Source organism: Cavia porcellus, unplaced genomic scaffold (assembly GCF_034190915.1).
Source record: "Cavia porcellus strain 051 isolate PalLab524CR breed Dunkin Hartley unplaced genomic scaffold, mCavPor4.1 scaffold_17, whole genome shotgun sequence".
Lineage (NCBI taxonomy): Eukaryota > Metazoa > Chordata > Mammalia > Rodentia > Caviidae > Cavia > Cavia porcellus.
The window spans coordinates 56,041,183-56,064,089 of NW_026947500.1; the positions used below are offsets into that span (position 1 = coordinate 56,041,183).

At 54.6% G+C, this 22,907-nt stretch overlaps 2 protein-coding genes across 7 annotated transcripts; both read right to left on the minus strand.

The window, feature by feature from the left end:
* Positions 1-656: 656 nt before the first annotated feature.
* Positions 657-4,918, minus strand: Ptgdr2 (prostaglandin D2 receptor 2). Of its 6 annotated transcripts, none has more exons than XM_005001952.4 (3): positions 4,057-4,918; positions 3,183-3,337; positions 657-1,929 (listed from the first exon to the last, which is right to left on the minus strand). In XM_005001952.4, the coding sequence occupies exons 1-3, from the start codon at positions 4,113-4,115 to the stop codon at positions 746-748; spliced, it is 1,398 nt and encodes a 465-aa protein (XP_005002009.2). In that variant the 5' UTR covers positions 4,116-4,918; the 3' UTR covers positions 657-745. The 6 variants fall into 6 exon arrangements, with proteins under 6 accessions (XP_005002009.2, XP_063083178.1, XP_013003732.1 ...); XM_063227108.1 differs by having other exon boundaries at positions 3,183-3,379; XM_013148278.3 differs by adding an exon at positions 2,672-2,848 and having other exon boundaries at positions 3,183-4,918.
* An 8,358-nt stretch (positions 4,919-13,276) lies between these two features.
* Positions 13,277-19,211, minus strand: Prpf19 (pre-mRNA processing factor 19). The gene is made up of 16 exons (XM_003465942.5): positions 18,986-19,211; positions 18,054-18,203; positions 17,871-17,947; positions 17,352-17,493; positions 17,179-17,252; positions 16,810-16,872; positions 16,290-16,331; positions 16,123-16,197; positions 15,807-15,882; positions 15,607-15,716; positions 14,674-14,829; positions 14,517-14,586; positions 14,350-14,435; positions 14,075-14,245; positions 13,861-13,966; positions 13,277-13,607 (listed from the first exon to the last, which is right to left on the minus strand). The coding sequence occupies exons 1-16, from the start codon at positions 19,002-19,004 to the stop codon at positions 13,510-13,512; spliced, it is 1,515 nt and encodes a 504-aa protein (XP_003465990.1). The 5' UTR covers positions 19,005-19,211; the 3' UTR covers positions 13,277-13,509.
* Between the last annotated feature and the right edge of the window lie 3,696 nt (positions 19,212-22,907).

The window sequence follows — 22,907 nt, forward strand, 5'->3', positions numbered from 1 at the left end:
AGAGCACAGTCTGCTGGGCAGTATCCATAGGGCTCTGTGGTCTCAGGGGCTGCCAGCACACAGTTCCCAAGGGGCATGCTTCCAGGGCAGCAGGAAGCACTGGGCGGTGGCCACTCTGCCTCAGAAGTCCATACCTGGGCTAGGCAGCAGATGGTCCAGGGTGGTACACCTAAGAGGTGGACTGCGGTCTCCTGAGACCACCACACTGACCTCTGTACTCGGGCAGAGAGGAGGTGGTTGGTCTGGCTGCACCGCCAGCTCCAAAGTGCCCTTTGCGACTGGAGATGTAACTGGGTAGCACAATCTGCCTGGCAAGCTTGAGGTGGTGAATTTGATCCTCAGCAAAAAAAAAAGTGCCTTCCTTGCGTACCACCCAGGGCCTTACTGTCTTCCAGCCAATCCATGCATCGCTACTAAACACGCAGATATGGCAGATAGCCCAGCACTCCGGAGGCTGAGGCAGGAGGATCCTTCCAAGTTTGAAACCAGCCTGAGTTGCAAAGTGAGCTCAAGGCCAGTCAGGACTGCATAGTGAAACCCTGAAAGATGGAGCTTACAGACCTCTGACCCTAGCAAAATAAAGTGCTGGGGGTGCCACTCAGCACAGAGGTTCCGCCTCCAGAGTCAGCGCCCCAGCTTCCTCGATACAGCACATCTGAGGTTGAAAAGCGCCACTTACGCACACTTTATTTCCGCGAGTCAGAGTTAGGGACGCGGGGGCCGCGGTTTCCCGACTCTACCCGCCCTAGCCCTGCCCGGAGGCCGAGCTGGGCGCATCGTCGCTGCCAGTTCCCCGGGAGCCCCGCAGCCAGCGGAGCAGGGAACAGGCCTGGTGAGTGGCCGGCGCCAGCGACAAGGACGAGGACGCGGAGGCCACCGCGGGTGAGGAGGAGCCACCCCTGCGCCGGTAGCGGGAGCCCAGCTCGCCATCGTCCACCAGCACGCTCTCCAGCACGGCGCGCAGCGAGCGGCGCAGCTTGCGGCCCACGTCAGGGCAGGTGAGCACGTAGAGCAGCGGGTTGACCACACTGTTGATGAAAGCCAGGCTGCTGACGAAGGGCAGCGCGCGCCAGGCCAGCGGTCTCAGGGAAGGCACAGCGTGCGCGCGCGCCTCGATCAGGCTGAAGGCGTGGTAGGGGCCCCAACAGAGCGCGAAGGCCGCCACCACCGCTGCCACCAGGCGCACGAAGCGGCCTGGCCGGACCCCACCCTGCGGCCGGCGCTGCAGACGCGCGCTCACTACGGCGTGGCTGGCGGCGATGATGCCCAGCGGCAGTGCAAAAGCCAGCAGGAACTTGCTGAGCGCCAGTGCCATCTGCCGTGTGCCACACGTGGCGTTATGGTCGCCAGCCGGTGCCAGCAGCAGCACGTTATAGTAGCACATGGTGCGGCCGTCGCGTCGCAGGATGGTGTCTCGGAACACGAAGTAGGGTACCGTGTTGAGCAGCGCCAGCGCCCACAGCACCGCGCACACTCTGCGTGCCACGGACACCGAGCGGTGGTTCTGGGCCCACACCGGGTGCACCACCCGCACGCAGCGGTCAAGGCTGATGGCACTCAGCAGGAAGCCGCTGGCGAACATGTTCAGGAAGAACACAGATGAGTGCAGCTTGCAGAAGGCCGTGCCCAGCTCCCACGAGTGCCCCACGGCCAGGAAGTAAGTGAAGAAGGGCAGCGCAGCCGAGGCCAGCAGGTCGGACAGCGCCAGGTGCAGCGCCCAGGTGGTGACCACGGTCTGGCGCATGCGGCAGCCCACCACGAAGACGATGAGGCCGTTCTCCACTAGGCCCAGCAGCGCCGCCAGACCGTGCAACAGCACCGAGATGTGGTCCATGTAGCGCAGGCTGGAGTTGCTGTGGCTGCCCAGCAGGCTCATGTCCTTCAGGACTGGGCACAGCGGCTTCAGTGTGGCATTGGCCATGGCGGAGCCTGTGAAGGCAGAGGGGACTCAGAGGGGACGGGTCAGGCCATGAGACGCCTACATCAGAACCTGAGGCTTGGGGGTTAACCCACGGGAAGGGCACGGTGCACGCTGCGCCTGGCCACACAGAGACATCTCTGTCCCCAGAGCGCAGAGCCTCTTGCAGACAGCAGGTGTCTAGCCCTGGTCCCTGCCGCCCTGTCGGCAGCACCCTAGCAGCAGTGGTCCCTTAGAACTGGCTGCCAGTGTGAGGAACGCAAAGCCCCTGATAGCAGGAGCGGAAGCGAGATAAGAGCAGGAGGAACTCCCGCACGCATGGGGCTCTGGGCCCGCGCAGGGCTCCTCCCGGGCTGCCCACCCGGGGCTGGAGACACAGCTGCCCAGCCCTGCTCCCGCGCCTCCCGGGCTGGATTTGTTGAGAGCAGCTGGCAGCGGGGTGCATAGGACGCGCAGAGGAGAGGGGCACAGGGGGAGCTGCTGTGTGCCAGGGCATGGGGCTCAGGATGCGCAGGGCACACGGCAGGTGGGTACCTCGGCAGGTCCCCTGCATAGATGTCCCCTGCTCCCAACACTGGGGGAAGCACACCAGGACTTCCCCAGTCCGTTACAGCAGATGAAGGGGACTAAAGGTGCACCCCTTTCTGGGGGGAACAGGGCGCAGAATCAGCGCAAAGCCCACCCCTCCCAGTAACCACAGAAGGGAGGGGCCTGGAGCCGCAGAGAACCCCTCCCACACGCGGGTCCCCAGACCTGGGGTCGGGAGGGCGTTCCTGTTGCCCCGACTGTAAGTTCAGGAGCGCTCCTCTCCTTGGGGGTAATGCTGAGGGTCGCAGACGCTGCCCCAAGATCCTTGGCTGCAGCCCTGCGGCCGGGACGGCAGACAAGCGACCTCCGCTCCCTCGAAGGCTGCTGCTGATCCCATGGGACCTCATAGAGCACAGTCGTGCTATACGCTGGAGGACTGCCCATCTGGTCCCCACCAGGATGACAGTCCCCAGCCTCCCTGCACCTAGGTAGTACCTGCCAGCCTCCTGCCTTGGTGAGGCAAGAGCAGGGGACAGCAGAGAACCAGGCTCTAGAGTCTGTCCCAGGGCTGAGTCCCAGGTCCTGATCCCCTGCCTTGCTGCTTTGGCCCTGCCACCCATGCCCATCAGGGCACATGGGGTGCCAAAGAGTACTGCCTGCAGCCAAGCATCCCCCACCCGGCCCTCCACCCTGGCAAACATGTGACCTCGATAAGGTTCCGGCCACCGCACCTTACTTGGACTCCAGCCCGAGGTGGGCAACTTGGTGGCAGCAGGAGTGGTGAGACTCGCAGCTGGGACAGGCAGAGGGGACAGCAAGCAGTGAAGGAAACCACAGCAGCAGTTCAGTGTGTGCACACGTGGGCGGGGCAGTAGGGCAGGGCTGTTCCAGCTGCCGGGACACAGCCAGTCAGGTCCTTCTGCTGGGAGGAGGCTGCAGGGAGGACATCACTGTGCAGGGCCTGAATCCAGTGTGCCGGGTGGAGCTTCCAGGAGGAAAGCGCCTGGTCCCAGGTCCTCCCCACTCTACCCCACCGAGGGCCCTGGCAGAGCAGCAGGTCCCTGTGCTCCTGTCCCAGGGCCCTGGGGGGAGCCGGGCGGGCCCCGGGGCTGTGAGGCACCAGCGCCCAGTGTGCCCCTTGAGCATCACCCAGTGCTCTTCGAGCTAGAGACCCCCTCCCTGCAAGGCCCCGAAAAGTAGGGAGACCTGGAGCACAGGGCACGCTCACCCTCAGGAACAGGGACAGGGAGGGCTTGGCTGCCAACATACAAGCCCCAGCCAAACCCAGCATGGGGACTGGGTCACACAGGTGCCAAGTGGGCAGTGGGCCCATCGGTCACTCGCAGCAGCTGAAGGCAAATCTCAAGGTCTTTGTGCCCAGCCCAGAAGTGCAGGGATTGGTCACAATGCTGGGGACAAGAATGACCCGGTCCCTGAGAAGAGTGTGGGTGGCCTCTCTCTGCATCTGGGGCCCTGACCCCTGTCTCAGCCCCCTGGTGGGTAAGTGTGAAGACAAGGCAAGCCCCTCCCCTAGCAGGTCCTCCTCCCCCTGCAGCCCAGCCAAGGCTGTGTTCCCAGCCCTCCCTGAGGATCTCTGGGGCCAAACAAACCAGCAGCTGAGCTTCCTGGAGTGACCGGAAGAGGACTGTGGTAGCGGCCCCTGGAGCATCTTCTGGAGAAGCAGAGGGCACTGACCTCTTCCTGGGTCACTTGGTCCCTGTGTGCCGTGGGCCGCACTCCCACGGTGACATCTGCAGCAGCTCCGTGACACAGGCCAGAGTCAGATGGGTAGAGGCCAAGTTTGCTCCCTGGGGTTCGGGACCAGGGGACCTGAGGGGCCGGTGCAGGAGGGACGGGGTGCTGGTGGGGGACAGCAGAACCCGCTTAGTAGGGCCACCAGCCATTCGCAAGCCACGCCATGCTCGCTGTCCCTGGAGGATGCCGGACACAGCCTGCAGGGGCAGAGCCTCCTGGCCCAAAGGACCGGACAGCAGGGTCCTGTCTGGTGTCCCTGGAGGGGAGCACAGTATCCCTCAGGATCCTCCCGGGAAGTCCCTGTGGCCTGGGGACACTGTTGCACCCTGTGCATGGCATACATAGTGCAGTGGCAGGACAGATCTGGGTTGTTCCCTCCTGCCCTGCCGCAGGGCTGCTTCACGGACACACGCTGAAAGGGAAGTGAAGTGCTGCAGGAAGTGACTGAGGCTAAACCCAGTAAGGCAATCTCAACTGCCAGCCAGGAGCCCAGCAAAGCCCCCTCCAGAGCCAGGCCAGCCATGCCTCCACCCCTCTGCCACTCTCTGGTCACATCCTGTCACTGCCTCCCATCCTGCAACTCCAGGCTACACCCTGGATTGTACCACCTGCTGTCCATTCTTTCCTTAGCCTCTTGGTGAGCTCCTACCCCTACTTCAAAACCATGGCCATCAGTTACCTCATCTGAGACACTTGTGCTGATTCTCTCAGACAGACCCCAACTCTAGCTTCACCCTCCTCCTGGATCCTTGTGTCACTATTATACCCATGTGCTTAGACCCTCCCCACATCCCCTCCCTGCCTTAGTACAGCACCCTTCACCCCAGAGTGTCATGTGACAGTAAGTTGTTAAAAGATGTAAATAAACACGTCTGCACTGAGGGTCAGTTCCTTTCCTCCCATCAGCAAGATAAGGGCTTTGTCTCTTCTTTATTTTTTCATCCTCTCATGATCCTTCACCCCAGGAACCTCAAGGGCTGCATGGGTTGTGGCATATGGTCCCCAAACAGGGACAGGATAAGAGATTGAGGGGGAAGGGACACTTCTCATTTGCCCGCAATCAGGGGGAGAAGTACATTGGTATAGATCAATAGTCATCACTGGAGTGTATTGCTATTGGCTTCATCAGGTGTAGACTGGGGCATTGAAACTCCCGTATTCTCTAGGGGCAGTTATAAACAGGCCTGTGAGAAACCTCTTCCCGGGAAAAAAATAAACAGGTGTATTGATTTCATTAGTGGTGTAATTATGGAACAAACAACTGTTAAAGAATGGCAAATGAAGGGCTGGGGATTTAGCTCAGAGGCATAAGAGGCTGTCTGGCAAATGCAAGGTCATGAGTTCAATCCCAAGTACCAAAAAAAAAAAGAGACAAATGTACCTGGAAATGTTTGTTGTATGCTTGATTCCTGTATTTACTTTTCTTCTGTGGATTTTGATTAGAAAATGTTTTCATGATTGTGGGCTTGTTGGGATGGCCACAAGGAAATTGGCTCAGAGCAATATTTTAAAATCAAGTCCCAAGCAGGGAAGAGATGCCAGAGTAACAGAAACTCTGACAAAGTTTAGTAAGCTTTGTAATCTTGCTCAGTTAGGTAAGGAAAGAGAGATGGGGAGTAACTCCTCCCCACAAGAGAAGAGCTATGCTGCGAATTTTGTTTTACAACACCTGATATTTTTAACTGAGCCACAAGCAGCTATCTCCAACTTTTCAGCTCAGAGAAATCTTGCTTCGTCGCAGATTAAAGCTTCTGCCTCTCAGGGAGTAGAGTAGTTTTCTTCACATCCTTACAATTGGCACTAAAAGAAGCCAGATGGGTGGGTTTCCAGCATATCTACTGGGTTACTAAACTTCAAATTCCCAATAGTTAGAGCTAAATTAAAATCACTCAGCTCATCGGTTCACAGCTTAAAGGAAGAGGAAAAATCAAAGCTACTTGTTTTTGTTGCTAGGAGAGGGGGCATTTCACTAAAAGTTGTGTTGCTGCACCTATGTGGTCAACATAACCACTAACTGTCCTTCAACAAAGCCTTCAACTCTGTCCAAAGTGTAGACCCGATGGTATCGTTAAGCCACTCAGTGTAAATTCAAAACTGATGTGAAAGCCTGCCTGCTCCAGAAAAACCTCTAGGGGGACCTTCCTCGGCCCCACCAAACAATGGGGGCACTTTCCTCAATTCCTCCCCAGCCCATCTGCTTTGGGCTTTATAAAAGTTCTAAGATGACAGACTGTGGCTCCAAATGATTGGAAAGAAATAGCTAAAGCATGTTTAAGTCTGGGGAATCATTTGTTGTGGAAAGAAAATTTTTTGCATTGTGCACAGATCTGGCCTCTCACAGTCAACTTACTATATTTTCTTGGTACTGGGGACTGAACTCACAACCTCATGCTTGCCAGGCAGGAGCTAAATCCCCAGCTCTCAACTTGTTTCTCCTTTGCACATATTTGATCAAGGGAATGGAGGGAACTTTCTCACCAGATATGACATCCACTGATTTGACTTCCAGCCCAAGGGGTCTAAAACCTTTTCAAGATTTTACGTTTAGAAATGCAAATAAATGGTATTGGAGAACTTCCCCGAGCTGGCCTGGCCCTGCCTGGCTTGGTGAGGTTGGACCTGCACTGGGAGCTGGGGTTTACAGCCCTACCTCCCCGGTGCTTGCTGAGGCAAATTATAATGCAGGAACACATTTAGGAGACAGCAAACTAATAGATATTTCATGATCAGTTAGAGGGCTCTGACCAAGCTTCTGATGAATCCAGTTGACTTTGGTAGTGACTGCAGCCCAGCTGCACACCTCTGAGGAGCACTGAGTCACAGTAACTGTCTGTACCTTGTGACACACTGGGCTGCCCCTGTGTTATGGTAATGCCCCTCGCTGCTCTCACTCTGTAAGGCCCCTCCCCTGGCTTCCGGGTGTTTCTACTGTTTCAAGACCAGCCTGCCTATCAGCGTATGACTCCATGTATGTAACCAATTCTGTAACGTTTTGTCACTTGCTCTGTACCTCCCACTCTTAAATTCTATATGAACTAAACTCTTCCTGAATTCAGTGCTTTTGCTTTTGAGGAATGATTCCCGCAGCACTGCACTGCATAAAGTCCGCAGGGGTAAAGATTAAATGATGTCTTCTTATCTCCTTGGAACAGAGTCCTCTTTTCAATCTGGTTTGCCTTGGCTTGGGAATTTTCCCACAACACAATGAAGGACAAACTCCACCTGGGCCTACCAAGCCTTTCTAGGGCCAGCCCACAGGTTACAATGCAGGACTCAGTCCCGGACCAGGATTGCACCCCAGGGCTCTGGGTACCCAAGTTGCCTCTGTTTTTTCCCATGGTCTGCACCAGCATTCGGATCCCCAGTAGCAGCTGGGCCTCCGGGCCAGAGCAGGAGTGCAGCCTGAGTGCCCGGTGCTCAGCTAGCGGTGACAGTGGCCCAGGATTTCCCCAAGGCTGCGTGTACACCAGCCGGCCACAGACACTACCTCCAGGTAGACAGACAGAGCTGCAGCCCAAGGTGGGAACAACCGATGGCTCCGAGGGCCTAAATAGTTAAACATGCTCATGATAGAAATTTCAAAGACAAGGGGGGTTCACCTCATAATAGATTTCACTTGGCAGCATATACCATATAAATTTTTAAAATTCTAATAAAGATAGAAATACCGCAGCTGAAAGATAACACAATCAAATAAAGGCTAACAAGGGTCCGTTGGAAAGAACTTCACAGTGGACAATCAAAGCACCCAGTCCAGTGCTAATGTGGGGTCGAGGGTGTGCTTGTGTTTTTCCAGAAAATGCTGAATGGCCTCTCTGGGTGCTAGAGTGTGCTGTCCGCTGTATCAAGGACCCAGACCCAGAGAAATTGATTCCACCTCAAGAAGCTGGTGCTCAATTCTGTGACAGTGACACCTTAGAGACCACGACTGATAGAAAAGGATGGCGTTAGGCCAGACCTGGGGCCAACTGAAGGAATTGACGCAGGATGCTAACAAGGTGGTAACCAAAAATGAAAACCAAAGATCCAAATAGATGATAAGAGTATTTAGAGATAACCAAACTGAAAGTTTAATGACAGAAGGAGACACAAATAGTTACTAGTATTTTTTTTTTTTGTCTTTTTTGTTTTTATCGGTACCAGGGATCGAACTCATGACTGCCTGCTTGCAAGGCAGGCGCTTATGCCACTGAGCTAAATCCCCAGCCCCAGTTACTAGTATTCTTAAGATAAAATACAAAAATATATGTTATTATAGATAAGATTTGTAGCTGGGTAATGGTGATGCACTCCTGTAATCACAGCACTCAGGAGGCTGAGGCAGGAGGATTGCTGCAAGTTTAAGACGAGCCTAGGCTACAAAGTGAGCCCAAGGCCAGCCTGAACTGCATAGCAAAACTGTCTCAAAAAAAAAAAATTCTTGATCTTTTCTAAATCCTTTTATATAAGATCTCTGCTAAATGACCTATAACAATTGACTAGTGAATTTATGGTTATAAATTCTAAATTTATAAAACAATTACCGTAATTCAATTTGGTTAAAAATATATTTGCATGCACTCTGATTTTATCAAGTGTTTGTCAGTTTGCCTGTGTATTTTTTTTTTTTTTTGTCTTTTTCGGTACCAGGGATTAAACTCACAACTGCCTGCTTGTAAGGCAGGTGCTAAATCCCCAGCCCCTAATCTGCCTGTGTATTTGTCTATTTGTGCAGTCTGTTAAGAGGTTGTTGGGTGTCACTGAGCTACTGCTCATTCCCACTTGTGGAGCCAAAAGCACAAGTGCCCAAGGGCACAGAGCATCAAGAAATACCTTGAAGGCATGGGGTGCTGGAGGTGAACAGATGTTTTAGTCCCCCGAAAAGGGGTATAAGAAGCAAGCTAGTTCAGCTAAGGGGTGTGATACAAGTGTATAAATAGTCCCCCCTAAATTTCGCGAATTCTCACAGACACCCACAAGCTGTGTGCTTGTCCCTATGTCTGTCCCAATCTGTACAGATTGTCTGTCCATGTTTATGGATTTGTCCATTCTGTGAACAGCTGTTCTTTTTCATTCTAGCTCAGCAATCTTTTCTCTTTTCTCTTCTTTCTTTTTTTCTTTTGTACTGGAGATTGAACTCATGACCTCATACTTGCCAGGCAGGTGCTTATGCCACTGAGCTGAATCCCCAGCTCTTTTCCTTTTCCTTTTGCATTTTCAAGTCACTTATGCAAGGTTTACTTGGCTTAGAGATTTAGAGAGCACGCTTCTACTTGCTTTGCCAGCTGGTCAAAATGATGCTACACTTGGTTGTAAACATAATATGTATTGTTGTTTATTATTGACTTGAGAGTCTCACTGTTTAAAAATTAATGAGTTAAATGCTATGATTGGGGTTTTCATAAGTCATAAAAATTATATTAAGATAATTAAACGAAAATCTCTTTGGGATAATTGGACAGGACTATAATTGATGAAGAAAAAAGCAGCTGCCTGGCAATGGCCACAACTGTTTCAGAGGGCTGACAGAGGAGCCAAGTGGTGCTGTGCACGGTTCCAAGGCAGTTCCTTCCTCCCATCAGGAGCATAAGGGCGCCTCCTAACCCCAGCTGTGTCTCTTTATGTTCTCATCCTCAAGGGCCACATGGGTCACAGCACTCCTGTCCCCATCTCCCTCTGCCCCTGCTCAGGGCTGCCACCCCAGGGAAGGACTGGCCTGGTGCCCCTGGCCTGTGGCCCAGCTGTGACTGGGTCACTGTAACCTCCACACTACCTGCTTCCCGGTACTGGTTAAGTGGTTGGGCCAGGCTCCCACCAGGGGACCTGGAGCCACTGCCCCAACTCCAGAGCTTGAAGGCCACTTGGGGAAGGCACAGCCCTGAGCTCACCCTGGCGGACAGGACCTCCATGGCTGGCCTGGCCCCTGACCCCCAGTACTGTCCCCCGGATACTAGGATCCTGGGCTAATGGTAGAGGGGCAACTGCGGGTCCCCAGGTGATGCCACTAACTTAACACGAGAGCTCTGAGGAGCTTGGGCCCAAATCCTTACTCTGCTCCTGTGGTGGGTGCTGCCCACCCAGGACAAAGGTGATGGACAAAGGACCCAGCTGCCAGACAAGGGGCTTCAAGACCACCCAGCCAGCCAGTAGACAAGCTGAGGCTGGACTGACCCCAGGAACCTCTTACCTCAGCCTCTCCCACCACACATTTGGGAGCCAGTTTGAGAACAATTGCTCTGTCTGCTACTGCAGATCAGCTTGGCTGACCACCAAGGCTGCCAGGATAAGAAGCAGGGAACAGGGAGGGCGGCTAAGTCCCAAGAGTACAGGCCAAAGCTGTGCTGCCTGGGGGCCATGTGGACAGGGCTAGGGGCTCCCCTGCAGTCCACCCTGGGGACACAGCCTGAGGGGCTTCCATCAGCCCTAGGCTCACACACCGTGGTATGCTGTGTGGCTCTGCAGTCCTGCTGTCAGTGTTCATAGCGGCGATGGCCCCAGGAGGGAGCGTGGCATGCAGTCTGTTCCACATGCCTGGCCTGGCACAGCACTGTCTATCCTGTACCCAGGGCCATCTTTAAATCCCTGCCTACACTGGGCAGGGTGGCATAGTCCCAGCATGCAGGAGGCTGAGGCAAGAGGAGCACAAGTTCAAGGCCAACCTGGGCTACACAGTGGGACCCTGTCCCCCATCAAAAGTCACTGCCTGTTGCCACCCTGAGTGGAAACGGACTTCTGTGGCTGATGATGGCCAGGCCAGGAAGAGGCCCCAGGATATGGTGCACTGGGCTGATGTGCAGGACGGTGATCAGGGTCCCCCAGTGGGGATAGGTGTAGGAGTGGTGTGGACACCCCCAACGGTGCTGTCCCGAAGATGCTGCCAGGGTCCCACTGGGATTTTTTCACTGGCTTTTAATACTGAGTACTTTGTGTTGTTTTCTATTAGGCACAAATTCCTGTGGGCAGGGTGCATACCAGCGCAGCCACTGTGGAGATCCTGACCCTACTTGGCCGGTCCTTCCTGACCCAGCTGGTCCTGCCATGGGTGTCTTCCCAAAATGGAAAGCATCACGCCAGTGACAGGCCACTTATAGTGGCCCAGTTTTAACAGCCACATCTTGGAAATCCCCAATGCCCATCAACTGATGAAGGGGTAAAAAAATGATTTTTTAAAATGGGAGTACTATTCAGCCACAAAGGATACATGAGACTTTCTAGGAAAATGGATGCACTTTGTCCTCTTAAATGAAATAAACAAGCATGTGAGTAAATATCTTCTCTGGAGTGAAAAACAACATATTATATAAGGAGTGAAACGTGTCACAGCTATTTTGAAACAGGAAAAAATGTTATCTAGGAAGGGGAATGAGGAAGGGGAGGGGACAGGAAGGAGAAAGGAAAAACAAAAAGAGGAAACCATGGAACACTGGAACGAGATGAGCGTGTTCCTGACCAGCGGTGTGACTAGTCTGCGTACTTTAAAGGACCCAGGAAGCAGTACATGCTCTGCTCGTGTAACCACGTGTGCTGTTTCCAAGGCACACACAGGGGTAGGGAGACCTGCAGCAGGTGGTGCTACGCTTGGAGAACAGGCCTCAGCTGCTGTCCCCTCTGCCACCTTCAGGAGGGACTCTGGTCACTGCATTCCCCCTAACCCTCCTGGTTCCCCTGCAGTCTCCCCACTGGCTTCTGGCTCGTCCCTGGTGCTCACCCCTGCTTGATGTGACCATATGGCGGTGAACTTTCCCTTGGCTTCCACCAGGGAACAAAGCAAAGCTTCCCTCCACCAGAGGACCCTTCAAATGCCCACTCACTCTCCGGCAGACCCCAAGACAGCACTGCTCTCCCACTTCTGTGTAGACCAGCTTTGCTCTTTGGGACTAGGTCTTGCTGTGTCGCTCAGGTCTCTGGCTGTCCTGCCTCAGTCTCCTGAGTGCTAGGCCGCAGGACTCTGCCCCCAAGGTTGGCCAGGTCTGAGACCTAGTCACTGATATTCATGTTTCACCTGGGCCAAGTTAGGTCACCTCCATCAAAGGATGCCACATCTAGGACACACAGAGCCCCAGTCTGTGAGGCTGGCAGTGGTGCCAGCCCGCTGTCAGGGATGCTCCCCACGCTGTGGCTCTTGAACCCCCCAGGTCTGGTCTGGGTCCTGCTGAGAGGGAGACACCCCAGGGTGCCTAGTCAGCACGATGTGGCTGATAGTGGCCAACACCGCTACCACCACCACAGGAAGTACACTGCTCAGGGCCCCAGGTCTGCTCTTCCTGCTAGCAGCTGAGTCCCAGAGGTGCGCCCCACACCCTTGCAGCACCTCAACAACACTGTGGCAGGATGCAGGAGCTCCTTGGCACTGGTACACAAGGAGAGCACAGAGCTGAATGATGGGTGGCGGGGGACGGGGAGGGGAGACAAGCCAGCCAGGCTGAGCAGTCTGGGAAGTGAAACTGGTTTCTATTTTGGGTACTTCCACGGAACTGCGGCCGGAAGTGCTGCTCTCCTGTACATAGGGCCTGCTGAAGTCAGAGCTCCCCAAGCTGGGGGCCCACACAAGTAACCCTGCTCGGAAGCAGGTGGCGGGGCAGGCCAGGCCTTCCGTCTCCCACCCACCCCATATGAGGGCACTCAGACTTAGAAGAAGGCGCTCCCTCCCACCCAGGGAACCCAGGGGCTGGACTCAGAGACTCAAGTGACCAATAAGCCGCCCCCCCCCCCAGCAGACACCATCACAAACCCTGCCTTTGGGAAATGCCTTGGGCGGCAGGCACTGCAATCCCAGCACTAAGCTGAGGCAGGAGAATCACAGCTCATATCTAGGCCAGAAGCCTCCTGACTTGATGAGAACTTGTTTTAAGTGCAGGAGACAAGAAGCTGAGCACGGGGTGCCTCATCCTCACCATTCGCTCCACACCGCCTTGCAGATCCTGTGGAGGCACTCATGGCCACCATGGCTGGGCCTCTCACCTGCTTTCAGCCACTGCCCCCAGAGAAACCCCAGGGTCCAGGCTCCCTGTTGGCTTGTGCACCCAAGGCAGCATCATAAATCCTGGTCCCCCACAACTGCCCACCCAGGCCTGGCACCCCACACACAGGCCGCTGTGCATTTTCTTTTTTTAATGAAACTAAAGCACTGCTTATAAAACCTGCAGGACCGCCCCTCCAGGCCCCGGCACTGAGCCTTGGACCGGGGCCTTGTGGATGGGGGTGGTCTGTGCTGCGTTGGCCCCTGGACCGCAGCAGACAGAGTGAAAAGACATGAGTGTCCCCCCCACAGCCCCCTGCCGCCCGCCCCACCCCAGCTACCCCACTGCCGCTGCCTCCCAGCGGCCCCACTACAGGCTGTAGAACTTGAGGCTCCGGTCCATGCCTGTGGATGCCAGGAACTTGGCATGGTGCCCAAAGGCCACTCCCGTGGTCAGTCCACTGTGCTCTGCAAAGAGACAAGGGGCGGTATGAAGCATGTGCACAGCACAGGGTCGGCAGGCAGGTGGGGCTGGGCCCCAACTGTCACTGCACAGAATGCAGCACTTGAGCCACAGCCAAGGCACTCACTCGGAGGGCTAGGGTGGAGGAAACCCACGCCCCACCCCGTACCCACGATGCCTCCTGAGGTCTTCTACAGGTGCAGCTCGAGTAAAAAGCCACACTTAGTGACGCCAAATCTGGCCCCCAGCCCACCCTACCTGTGAAGTGCAGGATCTCCGTCCACTGCTTGCAGATGTAGATCTGCACGTCTGTGCCACCCAGGGCCAGGTAAGTGCCGCTCTGGTCGAAGATCAAGGACTTGACCTGGAGCCAGAAAGAGGCGGTCAGGCTGGGCCTGGCTGGTGGGGCCATGGGCCGGCTGGTGGGGGGGCGGGGCTGGTGAGGCCTAGGGGTAGGCAGCACAGTGCCCACCTCAAAGTTGTTGTCCAGCTGCAGCGTCTTGAAATTCTTCAGCTTGCGCAGGTCCCAGAGCTTCACGGAGGAGTCATCAGCTGCTGTGGCCAGGTAGTAGCCATTCTCTGAGAAGGCGATGCTGGTGATGGGGCCTGAGTGGCCTGGGAAGTTGGCCACATTCGTGCGCTCCTGGTGGGCAGGCAGGCGGCGGTGACATGGGCCCAGCTCCACTTCCAGGAGAGGGACTCCTCCCCCACAGCTCTGCCCCTGGCACCCAGCCTGGCACCCCCTACCTTCAGGTCCCAGATCTTGATCTGTGAGTCCATGGTTCCCGTTCCAAAGATGAGCCCGTCAGGGTGGAACTGCGCACAGGTGAGGGCTGCAAGAAGATGTGCGCCCTCAGCGTCCTAGCTGGGCCGCCTGCCCCTCTCTGCCTCCCCCTACCCAGTGCAGCACTCACAGCAGCCAGAGGTCTCATCCGTCACCTTGGTGAGCACACGGCCTGTCTGGATGTCTGAGAATGCCCAGTACTACAGGGAGACAGGAGCAGTGAGGCAGCGCCTAGGCTGTGCTCCCAGACCTACCACCCCCAGCTGCACCTCTCCCTGGCCTTGCACCTGGTCGTCAGAGGAGCTCAGGAGGTAGTCACCGGTGGCATGCAGGCTCAGACCAGTTACGGCACTCTCATGGGCCCGCACCACCTGGACGCAGGAGGTGTTGGGGACTGACCAGATCCTGATGGTGGCATCCGGAGAAGCTGAGAACACCAGCTCCTGTGGCAGAATCCAGGGAGGTGCATCAGGGAAGTGGTGGGAAGGCCACTGGGCCCTGAGGGGTCATGGCTATCTGCGAGGTGGGGTGTGCCACCTCATGGGGAAAAGGGGAACTGCAATACAGTAACTCACAATTCATAGGCTGCTGGGACCAGAGCAGGATGCCAGTTGGCCCCATGACTCTGAAAAGCCAATGGCAATGCAGGAGATGCCCTAGACCTGGACTCCAGGGAAGTGACTTCCCAGGAGGCTGGGAAAGAACAGAAACTCCCCACCCCATTGCCACTAACTGTGACAGTGAGAGCTGTAACACCGCCAACTGGGGTAGCACTTAGCACACAAGTCACAAGCAGGAGCACCAGGCAAGCAGGGAGATGCTGCTTTTGGGTTGGATGAAGAAGGCACCCTGGGGGACCCCACCATCAAGTAGAGCCCTCCTCCCCAAGGACGTGGGAGCCCAGAGAACTGGCAGGCTGCCCTGCTGAGCTTTTACACTCTGTGGTTTGCTTTTTTTTTTTAAGGCACAGTCTTGCTGTGTAGTTCAGGTTGGCTTTGCACTCAGTAATTCTCCTGCCTCATCCTCAAGCACTGGGGTTACTTAGGTGTGTCACCACACCTGCCTGTGGTTTATGTTATGAATGGTAAGATTTCCCCCAGTATAAAATATTTCAGGGACAGGCTTTTTATCAAACTGCATTTCCCTCCAGCCCTGGCTTAAAGCGTGCTGTGCCTGCCCCTAGGCAGGCAGGAGGTACCAGGCTGACTGGGGTCCCTTACCTGGGATGGGTGGAACACCACACTAGTGACCTTCTTGGTGTGGCCTTTGAGGGTGGCCAGGATTTGCTCGGAGCTCTTGTCAAAGACGACTACGTTCTTGTCTGCCCCACCTGGAGAAGACCCAGAGGAGAATTCTGAGCCAGGCTGCCCACTCCCAGTGCTGGAGAAGGCACTCTGGCCTGGCCCAAGCCCCGGCTCACCAGTGAGGATCTTGTTGGTGTCCGAGGGGCAGAGGTCCAGGGCAAGGATCCCGGGGATGCTGGCACTGTGCAACCCCTTGGCAGAGAGAACAAAGCTGGTCAGCAACCCCAGAGGCCAGGGCACAGCCTGAAGCTCCAACCTGGCCACCCCAGGCAGGGAACAGAGGCTTCTGTGGCCACTTTGGGGACCCCTGCCCTTGGTGTTCTGTGGGAACCCAGAGCTGGGGTGTGGGAGTGGCCCTAACAAGTCAGCAGGCAAGGGAGGCCCCAAGGCCCTGGATAGCAACCCATAGGCTAATCTGGGGCTGGTACTCACCACGTGCGACGCCACCTGCCGGTACTTGCTGAGTTCTTCTGGCTTTACCAGCTCCTCCGGCACTGTCTTTCCTCTCTGCAATGTAGAGCCCCCCGAGGCAGCAATGAGCCCCAGTCCAGCCACCCCTTCCTGTGGAACCAGCATCTCACATGCCCCAGAGAACCCACCTTCTTCCGCTCTGTGGTTAGCACCGTGGCCTTGTCTTGCAGCTGGAATAAGAAGAGAAGACTCAGTATGAGACTCACAGAGGACTGCAAAGAACAATATGCAGCATGCCAGTGACGCTGCGGATGCCCTCCCTCTTGGCCCTACCCTCATGGCTGAGGGGACCAAGCCACCTGCCTGGTCACTGCAGTGACACCTGCTGTCTGGCCCAACCATGGGGTCATGCGCTGTGCACACAGCAGCATCCCAAGCAGTCGCAGCATTCTAAGCAGTCGCAGACTCCAGCCCAGCCCTGCCCCCAGCAGCTGCTTCCCTTGGAAGGGAACACATAATGTGGAGGGAACCCGCACAGTCCCCATGACATCACAAGCTCCAGCACACGCAGGCCAGTGAATCTCCCAGGAAAAGCCCTGGCCCAGTAACACGTGTGCTTGGTTAGGAGCATCACCAGCAAGCACAGGCTGCAGAGCTTCTGAGTAACAGCATCAGAATGCACCCCCACACACGGGGTGGCCTCCATACCTTCTGGATGATCTCAGGTGTCATGCCCACCAGCTCACCCAGGTCCATGGGCTCGCCTGCGCCCTGTGGAGGAGAACAAAGAGGCTGGAGAGGCAAGATGCCAGACCCCACAGAGGGGAAGTCGGCACTGGGAGCCATGGTTCGTGCTTATAGGGAGGCTATTACTCTGGGAGGCTGAAGCAGGAGGAGGCCAAATTCCAGCCCAGCACAGGGAACTTAATGACCTAGTGAAGCCCTGTTTCAAAATTTAAAACTCTGAAAGAGGGCTAGGCTGCAGGTCAGAGGGAGAGCTCTGGACTGCAAAAACCAGGGGGCACCAAGTAGGCCATGGCAAACTGACAGAACACTAGGGATAGAGGGGACACTCACCACGACACTGGGCTGAGAGCTGGGCACAGCCTGGGGCACAATGAGGCCTGCCTGGGGCTTCAGGGTCGCCAGAGCTGGGAGAAAGGGCACCATGCGTGAGAAAGGACGGGTGTGGCGAGGATGGGGGGGTAGGGGTGGGGTGGTGAGGCAACACAAGGAATGGTGGGGTGTACCTTCTCGGGCTGCAGTGACCTCCTTGGTGAGTCGGGCAATGACACGGCAGGCAGCATCATGCTGGTACAGCGCATGCGACAGCTCCTGGCGAGTGGTCTGCAGCTGCTGGCGTAGAGTGAAACTGTGCAGCATCACGGCATCCTGCAGAGGGGGTACTGCGCTGAGGGGGTGGCGCAGGTGTACCAGATCGAATCCAGGGGACCCAAGAGGCACCAGGGCACAGCCTCACTCTGTACCCCCCTAGATCCTGAGCAACGCAACCACAGTCACATCGATGGCAGTGCTGAAGCCAGGCCTGGAACCCAGTTGTGTAACGGCAACGTCTAGTGCCTTCCGAGTCAGCACCCTGCTCAGCATCAGGTGGGGCAAAGCTCATAGGAAGGGTGCTGGTGGGGCCACAAGGGATTCTGGGCTCCATGCCCAGTAGAGAAAGCAGGACAGAGAGGTAGAGAAGAGGGCACACCCCACTCGCCCCTCCGAACTGCGCACAGGAACCCCGACTGCTTCTGGGTGCTTACCCACTCATCCTGCAGTGCTTTCAGGATGGCTGGGATGCTGGTGGCCGAGGGAGGCTTGGGCCGGATCGGATGAGCAACTGCAGAGACCAGGGTGGGGGTGAGGGAGTGTGTGTGAAGCACCCGCAGGGTCCCTCCCCCTATCCCCCATTTCCCTGACCCCCAGCCCCCACCCCGTAGCTGCACCTTTGATGTCGATGAGCTGCTCCTCAGACAGTGGCTGGTTGTTGATGGGGTCCGTGCCGTTCTCTGCGATGTACTTCTCAATGAGCCGCCGCTCATATACGTGATTGGACACGGGGGACACGCACGGGTGCTCGGGAACCTCATTGGAGACTGCGAAGGGAAGCGGGAAGGAGCTGGAACCGGAACCTGGAGCTGGGATCCTCCCCGTCAAACCCCAATGAGATGGGGTGCCCCACAACAGGCACTCAGTATGGGTGGGGGTGCTTCCCAGCTCCCTGAAAGCCTTCTCTCGCAACAGTCAGTCACGGCTCTTATCCTACATGTCACTACCATCAGAGCAGCCAGGAGTTCCGCAGGGCTCAAACCCGGAGCAGAGCTGGCCGGGCATGCGAGGGAACCCGGGGAGAACTCCGGCAGGCACGGGGAACAGAATCAGCTGCGGCGCAAAACAGCCTGGGTCGCCACTTCCTGGCTGTGCTCCTTTCTCTAAACTTTCTCCTCCCGAGCCCCTGGACCTCCTCTGGGGATCAGGGATCTGTATCTACCACCCTTTAGGGTGTCCGAGGAGAGTGAAGTGTAGTCATAGGTTTGGAAGTGCCGTGTACCGTCCAGGGCCCCCCATGCGTGTCCTTAGCCACGCAGCGTGGCCCGGCCAGCAGCCCTGTCCGGCGATTCAGCCTCTGCAGACTCCTGCAATTCTGATGGCGGGGGGTCCGGGTAACACGGCGCCGACACCGATGTCTGCAGGCGGGGAAACTGAGGCCCGGGGCCCGATCATAAGGCGGACCGATAGGAGGCGGGTCCTCGGCAAGTCCCGGGGTCTGCGACAGAGAGCCTCGTCCCCTATCCGGCTGCCTCCTTCCACACCCGCTCGCTGGAAACCTTGCCCGCGACCCGCCCGCCCGCCCGCCTCCGACCGCGGCGGCACTCACTGGAGCAGATCAGGGACATGGCGCCGGCGCCGCGCGCCCCGCCACCTCACGCCGGGCTCCGGGACGCGCTTTTGCCCTCTGCCGGCCACTTCCGGCTCCCCGGGGCTTCCGGGGCACTCTGCGGTGAGAGGGGGCTGCCCTCGAGCAGAACCCGCGAAGCGCTTCACGTGCGAGGGTGGCCAGCGGCTACACTAACCCCAGCGCCCAACGGAAACTGCGCTTTCCCAAAATGCACTCCGGCCGGAAACGACCTGCCAAGGGCGCTCGGCTTTTTCCGATTCAACTCGGCTGCTTCCGTAGGGAATGGAAAGTGACGTTCCCTTGTTGCCTTGGGAACGCGAAGCCAAAGTGGTTCTTCTGGAGCTATTCTAGGAGCTGAGCTGCGCGGAAAAGCGACACTGAGGCTGTGAAACTCTGTTGTGTGCGACAGTTTCCTAAAGAGCTCGTTGAAAACGTAATCTTCGGGTGCTCTACGAAGTCCGCAAGGCTCCACTTGGTTCTTGATGATCTTTTGGCAGACCCCGCTGTGAACCCAGGACACTCACACTGAACTACGTGCCAGCCCGTTTTATTTTTGATTTTGAGACAGATCTCACAAAATCGCTTAATTATCCAGCGCCCAGGCTGGTCTTGAATTTGCAATCCTCCTGCCTCAGCCTCCCACATACTGGGATTACATTTGTGTGGCAACACATCCGGACAAACATCTTTTGGTAAAGCAGCCCCACATGGAGTGCAGGTGCTGTGGGCAGGTGGGCAGAAAAGGCAGCACTTGAACAGGTGCGGTCAGCACGGTCAGCTGAACTGGGACGGGGAGAAACACTGAGATGGAGGAGGAGGAAGAGGAAGGGGAGAGGGAGGAAAACGAGGAGAAGAAGGGGTTCAGGTATTCAGGGGCCAATACTGTGGACTCCGCAGCTAGACTATAAATCCACTCCTTATGGTGAGTTGACAGTCAGCTACTCCATGCCTCATTCCCTTATTTGAAGAATGGGGTGTGCTGGGGTTAAATAACAATTCAGGAGGCCATGGTACTGGACTAGGTCCCAACAGAGGAGACTAAAACAGAGCCAGGCACGGGGCTCACTGCTGTAATCCCAGCAACTCAGGAGGCTGAGGTAAGAGGGTCACAAGTTTGAGCCCTGTGTTAAAATAAAATGAGTCGGGGATGTAGCTGGGGGCCCTGGATTCATTCCCTGTACCAACAAATAAGTAACAAATTCAGTCACTTATACGGAGACTCCATGCCCTAGCCAAAGCAGAGCTGCCCCCTGACCTTCTGAGAAGCCAGCAGAGAGTAGGTGGGGACTGGCTGGGCTGCCTCACACACACAAGGAGGGGAAGAAAGAAGCTCCAAAGTGCTGAGAACCGCATGCGAAGGAAACCAGAGTGGGTTGCACAGGAGTGACTGGGCAGGGTACCTCTGAGCAGGAGACTTTTTTTGGTGAAACCTAAGTGAGGGAGAGAGAAGCATCCCTGTGATCTCAAAGGAGGGGGGTGTCGCTGGCAGAGGAAATTTGCCACAAGTCCTGCATAATGGGTCCCACATCAACCCTCACGGACTCTACTCCCTTCCTTTACAGACATGGTAATGTTTTCCTCCCTGTGGCCCCCAAATCAAACCTGAGCTTCTTAGACTTGAGGCAAGCAGTCCACCACTGAGCTACATCCCCAGACCTTGTTTTTCTTTTAAATTTTATTTCGAGACAAGACTTCACTAAATTGTCCAAGGTGACCTTCAATTTGAGATCCTCCTGCCTCAGCCTCCTGAGAGGCCAAGAATTACAGGTGAGTGCCACCACAGAGCCCAGCATTACATTGGCCTTTCAGTTCCTCAAACACACCTGATTTGGATGGTTCTGAAGCCTTGCCTTCCCCACCCCACCAGCTCCTCTGGTCATTTCAGTCAACCCTGTAATGCACCTCCTCAGAGTCACCTGCAGTAACTTATCCCTTATTTATTCCCTAGTAGTGGTTCGATGTCTCGCTTCTCTGCTGGACTGAAGTGTTCTTCTCTTTCTCCCTTTCCTCCTCCTTCTGTTTTGAGAAAGAGTCTCACTGTGTAGTTCATGTTGACCTTGAACACACTATGTAGTTAAGACTGGCCTTGAACTCAAAGTGATCCTCCTGTCTCAGCTTCCTGAGTGCTAGGGTTATAGGTATGTGCCACCATGCCCCACTAGGCTGTGAGATCTGTGACAGTAGAAGCCCCAGTCACTCTCATGGCCCCTTTTGTCAAGTACAAGGGCCACATGGTGCGTAGTGTATGGCAGGAATGCCCTGCCAGCTGGGTGTGAGAGACACATCTGTTATCCCAGCACTTTGGGAGGCTGAGGCAGGAGGATTGCTGAGACTGAAGCCAGCCTGGGCCCTACAGTGAGACCTTGTTAGAGAGTGAGAGAGAGAGAGAGAGACAGAGAGACAGAGAGACAGAGAGAGAGAGAGACACACACACAGAGAGATTGATTCTCAGCTTCAAGGCCAGCATTTCTGGCTTTCTGGGGATGGACAAGGTATGAGGTGTAGGGAGTGAGACATTTCCATGTCCTCCATAGATTCAGCAGTTGAGTCTGTGAAATAAACTGACAGCAGATGCAGAAGGAGCAAAACCACTTTCACTACATACACAGGTGCTGGAGCCCTGAACTACAAGGCTCCAAGGAAAACCAGTGACAGCTTTCATCACAGCATGCTTGGCTGCAGGTGGGTGGGTTTACAGCTGCTCAGTAAGGAAATGTCAGGTGACTAAAGCTTGTCTTATGTGAGGAAAAGTCATTCACTATGGAATCAATGTGAATTCCTCAAAAAACAAAATAGAAATTCCATTCTACCCAGCTATTCCCCACTGAGGTGTCTTCCTGGAAGTGTTTTTTTTTTTTTTTAATTTTAAAGAATAGTACTTTATTGAGTATGTTTCATTCACAGAAAAATAAGCTTTAATCTACAACAAATGCCAGATTATACAGCGGAAATCAATTCCCTTAGTTTTCCATACTAATGGAAAGGTTCCTACTAAATGAAATAAAAGCCATAAAATTATATTCACAAATATAGTACTCTATCTCAAAACATTTCACATAATTATTCACAATACTAATATAATGACATAATCAGGTGTTCAGTGGTTTTTTTTTAGTGAAGTTGTTTTGTGTCACAGTAATGAAAAATGCTAAATCTAACAAATTATATTGAAGAATGCTATAGCAAATAAAAATTCAGATTTGTAAGTAAGTTTGGACAAAATGGTAAAATATATTTACATAGTAATTTTTTTGAGACAGGGTCTCTCTTTGTAGTGCAGGCTGCCCTTGAACTCACTGTATGGCCCAGGCTGACCTCAAACCTGTGATCCTCCTGCCTCAGCCTCTCCAGTGCTGGCATTACAGATGTGTGCCACTATGCCTGTTTTTTACATAATAGTTTTAAATGTTACATTAAATGTATATTTAAGTGTGTAGGATAGAAAACCATATTACTGAATTTTTGTTGGATGATTGAACAGAACTGTCTGCAGTCTCACTGTATGAATGTCCACTTTGTAGGCTTTAATTTTATAATTTGGACAACTGTTTCTAAGATGACAATATGTAATCTATTAACTAGTGATTTCTTACTGTATTTTTTTTCTTGAAATTCTGTATTACTTGTACCCTTTTACCGCTTTGGTTTTTTTTTGTTTTTTTCTCTTTACATAAAAAAATAAAATAAATGATACCTAATATTCATGTAGTAATAGCCAAAGATCTGTATGTATCTCTGCAAACTTCACACTTCAAAATAGACTCTTGCTACTCAAACACTAATGTATTATCTAATTTGAAGATATATGTATTTAAGATTGTCCTACTGTATCAATTATAAAGTATCATTTAGTATGTAGTGAAAGTTATGATATAGGGGCTGGGGATTTAGCTCAGCGGCA

What these genes read in the sequence shown, in the direction of transcription:
- Prpf19 (XM_003465942.5), bottom strand. An exon ending in TCAAGATCTGGGACCTGAAG is followed by an intron (nt 14,246 to 14,349) that starts GTAGGGGGTGCC and finishes CCTGCCCACCAG; the next exon opens with GAGCGCACGAATGTGGCCAA. An exon ending in GGAGATCCTGCACTTCACAG is followed by an intron (nt 13,608 to 13,860) that starts GTAGGGTGGGCT and finishes GTCTCTTTGCAG; the next exon opens with AGCACAGTGGACTGACCACG.
- Ptgdr2 (XM_063227108.1), bottom strand. Translation starts at nt 4,115, where the DNA reads ATGCTCCAGGGGCCGCTACCACAGTCCTCTTCCGGTCACTCCAGGAAG. An exon ending in TCCAGGAAGCTCAGCTGCTG is followed by an intron (nt 3,380 to 4,056) that starts GTTTGTTTGGCC and finishes TCCTCCCTGCAG; the next exon opens with CCTCCTCCCAGCAGAAGGAC. An exon ending in CACCTCGGGCTGGAGTCCAA is followed by an intron (nt 1,930 to 3,182) that starts GTAAGGTGCGGT and finishes CTGCCTTCACAG; the next exon opens with GCTCCGCCATGGCCAATGCC.